The 13,658-nt window shown below is 46.0% G+C and overlaps 1 protein-coding gene and 1 pseudogene across 1 annotated transcript; both read left to right on the top strand.

The window, feature by feature from the left end:
- LOC119279699 overlaps positions 1-2,687 on the top strand; it is a 72,981-nt pseudogene extending 70,294 nt beyond the window's left edge.
- Positions 2,688-5,541: 2,854 nt separating this feature from the next.
- On the top strand, positions 5,542-12,048 carry LOC119277342 (probable LRR receptor-like serine/threonine-protein kinase At2g28960). Its single transcript, XM_037558615.1, has 12 exons — positions 5,542-5,663; positions 5,909-6,476; positions 6,749-7,248; positions 7,901-8,045; positions 8,326-8,397; positions 8,485-8,550; positions 8,626-8,706; positions 9,459-9,613; positions 9,730-9,965; positions 10,120-10,249; positions 11,069-11,128; positions 11,199-12,048. Exons 1-12 carry the CDS (start codon positions 5,552-5,554, stop codon positions 11,867-11,869), a joined length of 2,796 nt encoding a protein of 931 aa, XP_037414512.1. The 5' UTR covers positions 5,542-5,551; the 3' UTR covers positions 11,870-12,048.
- Positions 12,049-13,658: the final 1,610 nt, after the last annotated feature.

The following is a 13,658-nucleotide window of genomic DNA, read 5'->3' as shown; positions in this document are numbered from 1 at the left end:
GGCCGAGAGGCCTCTCTGTCGCGGCCACGAGGTGGCCGGTCGGCCGCATCGTGTGCTGGTGATGTAGGTTTAGGTGCTTCCTCCTCTAATCGGGGTAGCAGCCTGCGCTTTGGGTAGCTCTTGGAGGGGCGTTCGAGTTCATACTCTTCGGCCGCAAGGACTTCAGTCCATCGGTCGGCTAGCAAGTCTTGGTCAGCTCTAAGCTGCTACTGTTTTTTCTTGAGGCTGCTTGCCATGGCCATAAGCCTGTGTTTGAAACGCTCTTGTTCGACGGGGTCCTCAGGCACGACAAATTCGTCGTCTTCGAGGCTTGCCTCATCTTCAGAGGGAGGCATGTAATTATCATCCTCGACCTCCCTGTCTGCCGCTCTCTCATGAGGGCTGGCCTCTCCATCCTCCTGTGCTGAATCCTGCTGGAGGGGGTTGTCTTCGGAACTGTTCGGGGTGTTATTATCTCCCGTGCCGGAATCACCGTTTTTGCTTTGGCGGGATTTAGAGCGGCACCGCTGACGCCGGCGCTTAGGCTGCTTCTTGGAGGGGTCATCCTCTGTTGTTCCATCGCCATTCCCTTCTTTTGGGGTGTCCACCATGTATATGTCATATGACGAGGTAGCCTTCCAGTGCCCTAGATGCGCTGGGTCTTGGTCGTCTCCTACATCGTCGTCCATACCGTCGATGTCTTCAGAGTCGAAATCGAGCATGTCGGTTAAATAATCGATAGTGGCTATTAAGTGGGTGGTGGGTGGGCTTTGAATTTCTTCGTCGTCCGCATCCCATCCTTGCTGACCATAGTCCGGCCAGGGCTCTCCTGATAAGGAGAGAGATTTTAGTGAATTCAGAATGTCGCCGAAGGGCGAATGCTGAAAGATGTCCGCGGCGGCGAACTCCATGATCGGCGCCCAATCGGATTCGATCGGCAGGGGCGCGGAAGGTTCGGGGTCCGGAGAGGAGTCCGGCACCTTGGAGTCGCGAGCTTCGCAAAGGACAAGACTGGTGTTCGGCTCGATCGCCGTAGAGGTTGCAGCCCCCGAGGCGGTGTCTAGCCATCCGTCCTCGATTGGCATAGTCGGCTCCGAACTAAGGGTCGGAGCGGACACCGGGGCGGCCTCCTGGGCACTGTTCGGCGGCAGAGCTAGATCATGCCCATCGCGACAGTGCGGCACGCCCGGCCGTGGCTCGAATCCGTCGAAGATCAAGTCTCCGCGGATGTCGGCCGTGTAGTTCAAGCTTCCAAATCTGACCTGATGGCCAGGGGCGTAGCTTTCGATCTGCTCTAGATGGCCAAGCGAATTAGCCCGCAGTGCAAAGCCGCCGAATACGACGATCTGTCCGGGGAGAAAAGTCTCACCCTGGACCGCGTCGTTGTTGATGATCGGAGGAGCCATCGGACCTAAAGATGACGACACAGAGGAACTCTCAATGAAAGCACCAATGTCGGTGTCAAAACCGGAGGATCTCGGGTAGGGGGTCCCGAACTGTGCGTCTAGACGGATGGTAACAGGAGACAAGGGACACGATGTTTTTACCCAGGTTCGGACCCTCTCGATGGAGGTAAAACCCTACTCCTGCTTGATTAATATTGATGATATGGGTAGTACAAGAGTAGATCTACCACGAGATCAGAGAGGCTAAACCCTAGAAGCTAGCCTATGGTATGATTGTTGTTCGTCCTACGGACTAAAACCCTCCGGTTTATATAGACACCGGAGAGGGCTAGGGTTACACAGAGTCGGTTACAATGGGAGGAGATCTACATATCCGTATCGCCAAGCTTGCCTTCCACGCCAAGGAAAGTCCCATCCGGACACGGGACGAAGTCTTCCATCTTGTATCTTCATATTCAAGGAGTCCGGCCAACGGTCATAGTCCGGTCATCCGGACACCCCCTAATCCAGGACTCCCTCAACGAGCTTTGCGCGTTGCATGGTTGGCCACTAGTATTGGTCTGATCCATGTCACGTAGCAAAAGGGCACAACCTTTTGGAGGAACGTTCATATATGGTTCCATGAACACAAGCATTTCGTGCCCTACTCCGACGCGGTCATCCACAACCGTGAATGGAAGTACCTCAACCATCGATGGTACACCATCCAAGAGGTCGTGTACAAGTATTGCATGCACTTGAAGCATCTCATCTCACAGTGGCCTAGCGGTGCACAAATCACTGAGCAAGTAAGTTGATTACTAGCCGAATATGATTAGTTTTGTTGATCACTAGCTGGACATGTATTGTTTTGTTGCTCACTAGCCGGATATGCATTGTTGACAATGTTTCACTTTGTAGCCTACCTGTGCTTATGTGGTGTACAAGAAGTTGGAGAAGAAGTCCTTTACCGTCATGCATTGTTAGTTGAAGTTAAATGGGCAATGGAAGTTGAACCCTTTCATAGCCAAGACCGCCGCCCAAGCCAACGCGGAAGAAACTGGTGACCCTACCGACCCAACCCAAGAACTGTCGAAGAAGGTTAAAATAAATTTACAGGGGAAGAAGTGGGAGGGGGAGAGGGTGAAGCGAGAAGGTGCGGCGGCCACGCAGACAGAGAGGTTCGAGGACATCTTGGCGAAGGAGGAAACATGCGTGAAGCGCTCAGACATTAAGGAGGAGAAGAAGGCAGAGAGGTTCAAATTGTTGATGGAGGCGACGGACAAGAAGCTCAAGCTCGAAGAGAGGAGGACCATGATCTAAGAGAGAAAGGTTGCGTTCAAGGAAAAGAAGGTGAGGATCACCGTCAATGCGGAGGACGCTAAGATGTTGACCTTGAATGTTGACTCTTTGGATGCCGACGCAAGAATGATCATGTAATCTGTCCGCTACCAGATGTTGCAGCAGCAGAAAGATCAGTTGACGGCGGCGGACAATAAGGACGCGGCGGAGGTGGAGGCTGTCTACGCCGCGGTGACGTCACCACCTTGATCGGGGAGCAGACGGCTGGGATTGTCGGTCCGACATGGCAGAAAATTGCACAGACTACCGGACTGATGTTCTTTTGAATTCAGGCATTTAAAAACTAAGCATACTTGTCTCTTTTTGGTTCTGATTGGGCGGCGTTGATGGGATCCCGCGGGCTGTGGAGATGGGAGTAAATTTGAATTTGCATTTACTAATGGACATATACATGATTGCGTTGATGACGGCCTACCACATCCATTTCCGCGAACGGGTCCCTGTCTGTCGACGGACACGGAAGGAAATTTGAGATGCCCTTGGTCTTGTCATGTGAGTCTTTTCGAATGAGAATAATCATTCGACCGATCCTTCCCATGTATTCAGCTGAGAGCTTAAACTAGGACGCGCTCTGCTCTGTTTGATGCTCATGCTGCATGCACAGGATGCAAACCATCCAACAACTGTCCGGTGTGTATGCATCGTATTCAACATGATCTTCTTCTTTCCTAACCACGCGCGTTCAGCACGGTCGTCATTATGCTGACAATACAAACCCGGCCAGGCCCCCTCTCTGGAGAAAGGAAAGGGCAGAGGGAGCCGCGTCGTCCTCGTCTGGTTCACATGGGCTCGCGCATACGTCCGCTTTGGGTTAAAAAACATCGCATAATATTGTCAAGAAAAGCATCCCATCTTCCTTATATCAGCCCAGTTTGGGTGCTGGGCTTTGGTCTTGAAACTTTATCTTTCATTTTGTCTTCTACTTCTTCTGTTCTTAAATATAAGTCTTTTTAAAGACTATAACTGCATACGGAACAAAATGAGTGAATCTACATTCTAAAATATATACATCCATATGTAGTCTTTATTGAAATCTCTAAAAAAAACTTATATTTAGAAACGGAAGGAGTATTACCGTAGCCTTTTTGAGTAAGAGTGTCATCTGCATGCATGCTGGATACATACTTGAGGATAGGGATCATGTCAAAAATAAAAATCTCACACGTGGTTAAAAAGACTTATATTTAGGAACGAAAGAAGTATTACCGTAGCTTGTTTGAGTAAGAGTGTCATCTATCTGCGTGCATGCTAGATACATATTCAAGGATTGGGAAATCATGGCAAGAATAAAATCTCACATGTGGTTGTATGAACTGGATTGACGTATAATGTGTTGCCTAGTTTTTTTTCATCAGATAGGTTTTTTGGTTGCATTGGCTAGAGCATGCATTTCTACATGGTATCAGAGCCAAGAGGCCTTGGGTTCAAGACCCGGCTGACGCAATTAAATTGCAGCCCACTTTCGGTCCACTTTAGGCCTGAGGGAGCCACACGTGAAGGAAAGTGTTGACGTATAATGTGATGCCTAGTATCTTTCATCAGATCGGTCTTTTGGTTGCATTGACTAGGGCATGCACTTCTACAAGCTGCCTTTGCATTGCATCACTTAAGATGGTTTAAAGAAATCAGTAACCACAACAAACAACAATGGAGAGGATCACCCAGCCATACCCCTCTTCAACATTTAATCTTTGGCCCTGGGACACCAATAAGAAGGACAACCGATGTAGCTATAGATAAACTTTGCTCTATCCATGAACACCAATTGGTACCAAACCCCTTCTGCCTCAAAATAGATAAGATCATTCCATGTTCAAGCTCATCAAAAGCTTTTTCAAAGTCAATTTTTAAGTACAACAGTAGGCAGCTTGCTTTTGTGACATTGGAAAAGATACCCATAAGCCAAAGCAATGCAGTCTTGAATAGTCCTGGATTTAATAAAGCCATACTTATTAATATGAACAAACTCCATTATGACTGTCTACAGTCCATTGACTAGTGTCAAAAGCGTTCTTATATTATGAGACAGGGGGAGTACTAACTTAGTTGGTAGCTTGATAGTGCAGTTTCTGCCTTGTTCGATGTTCACGTTGGGATGCGAATTTGGCAAACAAGCAAACCATCCAACAACCGGCCGCTGTGCGTGTAGGATGTAGTGTACCTGGGTCTGGGTGGGTGTGTTCTTCTTCCTACCCGCTGCAGTCAACACGGTCGTCGTCGCGATTACGCCGACGAAATAAATCTAGGTCTTGTCTGGGGAGAAAAGAAGGGGTGGAGGGTGCTGCATCGTCCTCGTTCACACTGCCCCGCCGCGCATACGTCCATGTCCATCTCCGCTTTGGGTTAAAAACTCGCATAATAATGTCAAGAAAAGCATTCTTCCTTTCTTTATATCAGCTCAGACCGGGAGTGCACCTCAGATTGGTCGCGCTGGGCTTTGGTCTTCTAATAACTGTAGCTTGTTCCAGTTCTTTACTCCAGCACAGCGAGCGGGCTGGTTCAAAAGAAAGATCAACGTGCGTGCGTTCAAGGAGCGAGCTGCAGGTAGGGCCTCGTTATCACGCTGACGGGCACCTGATTCTAGCAGAGATTATCAAAGTGAACTCCATGGCAAGTCTTACCTTTAGACAATTGCAAGTAGCAGGTTCACCTACTGATGGACAAAGCTTTCGTTTTCTTTATCACACCGCACCGATTGAGCTCAGGTCACTAAAAATACTACTAAACCGGAGCTGGTTTCCTCTGCCATATAAGTGCACAAGGTTGCTCTGTGGCACATAGGGATGCCTCTCGCTTGCAAGGCCCTGCAAAAACCCAGGGCTGCCATGGCGATCATCAACTCGGCAAGTGCAAAACTGACATGGATCTTGGCACCGCTGCTCGTCCTGGCCACGACAACAACGATTCGCGTCCATGGCCAGCCTTCTTCTACCTCTGGTAATGAAATCCGTGTCGCCCTGGCTTTTCCCTTCTAGATAGACCCCTGCACCTCTTTGACCTCTGCTCCATCTGCATGCACAGCTCAGTTTACTTCAGTGCAACTTAAGAAATTTCAATTCACTGAGATCTTAATACTCATACTTCTGCTATTAGATATCTATAAATGGACAGGTTATATATGGTCTTTCAGCATATCTTAAACCTGAAACACAAGAAACCGACACATATTCTCCGTTATGCAGGGTTCATAAGCCTCGACTGCGGAAAGAGAAACACTACTCCCTACACCGACAGCAGCATACGAGGAATACAGCACCAGTCCGACGCTGGATTCGTCGAGGGCGGTTTGACCCACCAAATAGCAGCAGTGTACATGGCTGGTGCCCCATATGAGAGCCAAAAAACCTTGAGGAGCTTCCCCAACGGCTCAAGGAATTGCTACACGCTACCATCCACCCCTGGTAAAAAGTTGGTGAGGGCCTTGTTTACTTATGGCGACTACGACGGGTTGAACCGGACTATGGACGGGTCGCCATTTTTATTTGGGCTCCATATCGGTGCCAATTTCTGGGAGGCGGTAAACTTGACAAATTGGGATCCATCAAGCACAATATGGAAGGAGGTGCTCACCGTTGCTCCGGGCGACTCAGTGTCGGTCTGTCTGATAAACTTCGGTACAGGGACTCCATTCGTGTCTGCGTTGGAGCTGAGGCCACTGCAAGATTCGATGTACCCTTTTGTGAATTCTTCGGTGTCAATCAGCTACTTTCGCCGGATCAGATTTGGTCAAGCCACTGACTTCATCACTAGGTGAGACAAGGCTGGCATCTATAATAATTTTGGATTTGATCTTAATTATGCCTGACAATGGTTTTGAAGTTGGCTAGCACGGAACATTTGAAGTGTTTGCTCCTTAATCTGTTTCCTGAATCTTGCAATTCCTTCTAACAAAAACTAATGTCATCCCAAGGTGACAAGAAGTTTGGTTGGCGAGTTGTCACAGCTATTTCCTTCAAGTTAAAAAAAACAGTTTATTGGCTAGGTATTTACCTGTTTTCTCCTTGTCTTTGTGTGCGATGAAGATATCCGTTGGACCCTTACGACCGGTTCTGGGAGGGCTGGTCTTTCTCCTACAACACCTACCCCTGGATGACCCTAAACACTAGCAGTACAGTGAGGAGGCTACCCGGCGACAACACCTTCCAGGTACCAGAGGGCATCCTCCAGCAGGCCAGCACCCTAGACACAAACTACTCCTTCTTCGAGATCAATGTGGCAGTGGGTCCCAACCTGGACGCCAAGAACCTGCAGCTTCTCCCGATCTTCCACTTTGCCGAGATCAACATCAGCAACCAGAACAGGAGGTTCGACATCTACAGCGACAATGACTTGCTGTTTCCAGACTTCTCGCCGTCAAGATTCCAGGCGGACAGCATGCACGAGAACGGGCGGTTCTTGCACAACCCTACCGCAACCTTCCTGCTGAACAAGACACGCAGCTCAAGGCTCCCACCGCTCATCAATGCGTTTGAGGTGTACTCGCTAGTGCGGATGGATAACCTCACCACTGATGCCGACGATGGTAAGGTTAATGTATATACTGCATGTGCATTACACTTTCTCATGTACTCCCTCCGTTCCTAAATGTAAGTCTTTTTAGAGATCCTAATAAGTGACTACATACGGAGCAAAATGAGTGAATATACTCCAAAATATGTCTATATACATCCGTATTTAGTCCCTTATTGGAATCTCTAAAAAAGACTTATATTTAGGAATGGATGGAGTACATGTAGCAGATTCACATGATCATCATGCAGTTTGTTCAGTTGGTGGAACAGAACCTCCAGTCCTTGCATTTAAACAATTCTTAATTACCAAGATCTCACTGTGTATAGACTCCTGAAGATCCTCAACTCCAATTGACATTGTCAGTATCCACATTATAGTAATAGAAACAAGTTCATCAACCAGCTGATTCAGTAGTAACTCCTTAGTAAGCGACCTTCTAAAGTTCAATTGCCAATGAGCCATGGCCAAGACCGTAGTAGATAAATAGATTAATATAATTTATTCACTTCTATTAAATAGATAAAACTTGCATATGAAATAACTTTGCAACTAGTTAAGTTAATGTTTACATTCTCTTTAATACATATAAGGGCCCATACCCAACATATACAGCATTCTTTATTCTGTTCACATTTATTTCCATTGTTTTTTGGGTGTTGCAGTCAATTACATGAAAGAAGTCAAGAAACACTACAATTTGGCACGAATAAACTGGAATGGAGATCCATGCTCCCCAAGAGAATATTCCTGGGAAGGTTTGACTTGCGACTACTCTAAGAGAAACCAGAATCCGAGGATTGTCGCAGTGTAAGAACATAACCAGGACTTGTACCATATACATTTTGGAACATAAACATCACAATTCATATTTTTAACCTTTGAAGTAAATTGCATTTTTTATATGGTAAGAAAAACCCGTCACTTGTCTTACTAGCTATTATCTTGAAAACACAGTTAATTAGCTTGAAAACATATGCAATTTAGTGTAAAGAACCACAGAAAGATACTTAAATAATCTTAAAGAAACATGTTAGCTCAATACTACGGCTAAATTAATAGACTTGTACTAAAATGAGTTGTTTTGCAGAGATCTGTCTACTAGTGGACTGAAAGGTGGATTAATCACATCATTCATGAACATGGCATCACTGGAGAACTTGTAAGTGGTGCCTACCACTAAATATTAATGGGCTAAATGGGATTATTTGTGACAATTGTTATGACCCTAAGCACAAAACATATGTAGGGATTTATCACACAACAATTTGACAGGAGCTATTCCAGACTACCAAATAAAGTCACTCAAAGTTCTGTAAGTCTCTCTGCTTAATATAATATTTGGTTGATGGTATGAAATTTAGAGAATAATTTTAACTTTATTTTACAGCGATTTGTCATATAACCAGCTCGATGGACCAATCCCTAATTCTATTCTTCAAAGATCTCAGGCCGGTCTGCTTGACTTAAGGTTTGCAAGCTCTGTTGTACAATTCCTTTTCTTTTAACTGAATATTTCACAATTTCTGACTACAGAAAAAATAGATCAAATTAAACAACTACACTCAAAAGAAACAGGGTTGAGCTTCATAGAAAAATCAAGGTTTAGCAACAGTCTTTGCAAATTCAATGTAAATACGCCACACTTCACCAAACAAGAGTTACACAAGTTTGACTTTCTGTAGCCACAGTTTGGTGGTGTTATATTTTGTGCCGTGCCACACTTTTCTACGCCATGCTGCAGCAGCACCATGGCTGTGTGCATCGCTTGATGTAGAGGCGGGGGTAATCCTCCTTTTCCAAAAAAAAATGCAGCAGCAGCGCATGTGAACAGCTATCAAATTTGACGAAGTTGTCATGGCCAATTCAGTGCCACAAAAAGTGTGTGAAGCAACACTTTTGCAGAGCATTACATTGATTCAAGCATGCCCTCAGTTACATGTACTACTCCATCTAGTAACTATAAAAGCTTTACATGTACTACTCAATATGAGAAATAGATAAGGACCTTAGTAACTGCAATTTACAAACCATGAAGTTTCTTCTTTTAGAGTGCATATATGAGAAACCATGAAGTTTATTCGTTCAGAGTGCGTACATGTTTAGCATGTTAGTCGTGTTAGAAAATGGAGGCATCTTCTAATCATAATTTTGTAGAGCTGTTGTAGCTAACATCGTATTAATTCATTTTTTTTCCTATATGCTGTGTAATGGTGCCACTAGGTTAGAAGGCAATCCCGTATGCTCAAAAGTCAAAGATACGTACTGTTCAAATAAGAAGAACACCAAATCTACCATGCTCATCGCAGTGATAGTTCCTGTAGTACTGGTATCCCTCCTAGTAGTGATGTGCATACTCTGGAAATTGTGCTGGAAAGGTAAAATAAAAAAATTCCGCTCTTAAACTCTCTTTCATCAATGGAATAGGTGGTAGACATTAAACAGCAGCTTCACCCAAAACTTTCATGTAACACAGTACTTTATGATTCTGCAGGGAAGTCAGGAGACAATGAGGATTATGCTATGTATGAAGAGGAAACACCCCTACATATTGATATCAGACGGTTCACGTACGCAGACCTGAAACACATAACAAACGACTTCAAACAAATCGTTGGAAAAGGAGGTTTTGGTACTGTTTATCATGGCACAATGGAAAATGGTGATGAAGTAGCTGTTAAGGTGCTTATGGAGACATCAATAGCGGAGTCAACAGATTTCCTCCCTGAGGTATACCACAAAACCAACTAGGTCAAATCAATAATTTCTTCAATAGAAAGTAAACTATAAGTGTGCAAGATATCAACCCTTTCCAGAGTCCAACAGAAAGTAAACCAATTGTCTTCAGCTCTAGGATGATTAGTAACTATATCTGTTGCTGCAGGTGCAAACCTTGTCCAAAGTTCATCACAAGAATCTCGTGACTCTACAAGGATATTGCCAGAACACGAAGTGCCTAGCCCTCGTTTATGACTTCATGCCCAGAGGAAATCTTCAACAGCTTTTAAGAGAAGGTTTTCCCTCCACTATTTCAAATTTTCTATCAAACATAGTTGACTTAGGTAATGTTCATTGCATAATATAAAAATTTAATGTTCATCATTCAAAATCAATAACTATACAGGGACCGACACGCCAATAGCTTTTATTAACCACTTGGAAACCACCTACCCGCCAAACTTTATATTGTGCGTTGCAGCATAATATAAAAATTGGCAGGACCTAGCATAATTTAAAAAAAAACTCAAATCAAATAAATCTGGCTTTGGCACCCTTGATCCTACTGTAAACAAGGAGATTTTTAATAAAACCTGATTTCCTTGTCAAAGGTTTAGTTGATTGCATAGACTGTTATTGCTGCTGCTAATCAATACACTTGAGTTGGTGGACCTAGTTCTTCTTTGAGCTTTTCTTTTTTGGAATTTTTCCTTAGAATTGTCCATTGCCAAATTCATAACCATGGCATAGTCATAGATACTCGGCTAACAAATTGGGGCACCACAGTTACATACCTCTACTCAGTCATAATTATGACCAGATAGTTACATATTTAAAACCAGTAAGAAACAAAACAACGACAGAGGTACATATTCAAAGAATAATTCAATAGACCATAATATTTATTAAAGAGAAGGAAAAGCAGTGACCTCTCAAAGATCAAGTGCCTATTTATGCGGGGTTCAGACCATAATAGACCAATTGATAACATGCTTAATCACTGTGTTTTAAACATCATTCAGAAGTTAAATGTGCAAAAATTATAAAGCTAGTACGTATGCTACCATGCATGTATCTTGTGGCACTTGCATTAACTTTGGTATGTCTTGATGCAGGAGATGACTACAGTTTGACTTGGGAACAACGACTTCATATTGCACTTGATTCGGCACAAGGTTCGCATTTCATTTACATGCTTTCTTTTAGGTGATGTATGTATGCATATGTTGACAAAGTAAACTACAGGACTGGAATATCTACATGAGTCATGCACCCCATCAATAGTTCACAGAGATGTCAAGACAGCCAACATCCTTCTGGACAAGAACCTGGTGGGGATAATAGCTGATTTTGGGCTTTCGCGGGCTTTTAACGATGCACACACGCACATATCTACCGTTGCTGCTGGCACTCTCGGCTACCTCGACCCCGAGTACCATGCAACTTTCCAGCTCACCATCAAGACAGATGTTTACAGCTTCGGCATCGTGCTCTTGGAGATCATCACTGGCAAGCCCCCGGTATTGATGGACCCTCACACCTACCACCTACCAAACTGGGTACGCCAAAAGATTGCGAAAGGCAGTATTCAAGATATCGTGGACAAGAGGCTGTTGGATCAGTACGACGCCAATTCCCTGCAGAGCGTGGTGGACCTTGCCATGAACTGTGTGGAGAGTGCAGCCATCGACAGGCCGAGCATGACCGAGGTAGTTTCAAGGCTAAAAGTGTTGTTGCCAACGACTCCAAGCCGGAAACAGTATGCTTCCCCGTCCTCCACGAAGTCCATGAATGATGAAATGCGAAAGCAGTTCCAGCTGTTGATTTCTGGAGAAGGCAACTACGAGAGCTCCAGCTCCTTCCAGTCTGGCTATACCAGTAGGATGACAGAATTGCCCCCCTTATCTGGACGGTGAAAGGAAAATGCGTACTGAGTTATTGTTGAGTCTGCTTAGACAAAGTTTGGTAGTTTGCTCAACTTGTCATGATTGGTTGTAGATAAACAGAAATCCAGTCATTTTGTTTCCATTTTCTGATCTTGCTTGTTGTTTGGATGAGGGGTGGTATTTTTGTTCAAGTAATTTTCAAACAGGAAGCAATCTTCTTCCATGTGAGAACTCGGTGATCTGTTAATTGGCACTCGCACATTAGCTTAAACAGGTTAAACACTGCAGGTTAAGAACTCCACAATTTCGTTGCCCCCAATCCCGCATTCCCTCTTGCAATGCTGTTGAATCAGATCAAAATTCGCGCTCCTACTACCAAATCCTCCGAGCATTTCCCGAGTCGGAGATACTACTGACTCTAGTATGAGCGTGTTGGCACATGAGGTACGAAGAGGGTGATGCTAATGCAGGGGCAGAAATGCAACCGCATGTGTGACATACCTAACCGTCGTCGCCGGTCGCCCGCAGGCGGCTCCTCGACGCGGCCGCTTACTGCAGCGCCTCCAGGCCGAGCCCCGAGATGTTGTGGCGGTGGCCTTGTGCGAGGGAAGGGGGGCGGGGCACATCGGCGCCGTGCGTGAACCCATGGCCGCCACCCCCGACGGCGACGGCAGAGGGGAGGGCCTTGCCTGCTCCGTGTAATGCAATCTGGTCCCTCAAAACGGAAACGTTACGCAATCTGGACCCCCGATCCCCAACGGCCGCAGCGCACCCGCACGCACCGAGGCGACCGGCAGTTGAGTCGCGCGTGTAGGCCCTACCGCCCTAGCCCTCGTGTTTCTCCGCTCCCCTCCGCGTGTCGGCGTGTGCGTGCCGCCAGCCAGCAGAGAGCGCGCGAGCGGCGCTTGTGGCCGTGCAGACCGCGCGCCGCCGTTTCGCAGTGGACCGCGGCCGGCACATGGCGAGGAAGCCCGTCGCAGCCCGCTGGAACGGCTTGTGCTTGTCTTCTTGGCCCTGTTTCGATACTCTAACTCGTTAGGCCTTGTGTTTTGATGATTCAGTCATTATCACATGCTGCATTTCTAAAGTTGGCTGTGACATTGTGGGCAACTTGGACAGCTAGGAGAAAAGCCATACACGAAGGGGAATTTCAGAGTCCTGCGGCAAGCATGCTTTCATTAACAGGTATTTGATGGACCTAGAAATCATCAAGAATCAACAACCAGCAAGGCAGGCCGGTGCCGCGATCCACCAAGGCTCTACAGCGAGGGTGAGGCCCAGGGCACCACCGACGGGCTTTGCAAAGATTCATGTTGACACGGGTGTGTCAACTGCTCGCAGAAAAGGATCGGCCGCAGCAATCTGTCGCGACGAGCATGGCACTTATCTGGGGAGTTCCTCATTGGTGGTTCCCTGTATCCAGGACCCAGCTACTCTTGAGTCAATCGCTTGCCGCGAAGCATATGCTCTAGCAGAAGATCTAGCGCCCCATAATTTCACCATTGCCTCTGATGTTAAACAGGTAGTGGAGGACATTAACAAGAACGCCAAGGGCACTTACGGCACGATCATTCATGAGATCAGGAAGAGGGCAGAGAGTTTTAACAGTAATATCTTGTATGAAGGGCGCCGTTCTAATAACACTAGTAGAAAAAGGGTCAAATGTGAAGCACACTAGTAAAAAAAGGGTCAAATGTGTCCATTAGTGCCGGTTTCAACGGCTAGCCGACCGCTCTTATTAGTACCGGTTCGTGGCGAACCTTTAGCACCGGTTCGTGCCACGAACCGGTACTAAAGAGAGTGGTGGCAGGATGTTGTC

This window comes from Triticum dicoccoides, chromosome 3B (assembly GCF_002162155.2).
Source record: "Triticum dicoccoides isolate Atlit2015 ecotype Zavitan chromosome 3B, WEW_v2.0, whole genome shotgun sequence".
NCBI lineage: Eukaryota > Viridiplantae > Streptophyta > Magnoliopsida > Poales > Poaceae > Triticum > Triticum dicoccoides.
The sequence above is the reverse complement of the archived record's forward strand: the minus strand, read 5'-3'. Positions and strand labels throughout refer to the sequence as shown.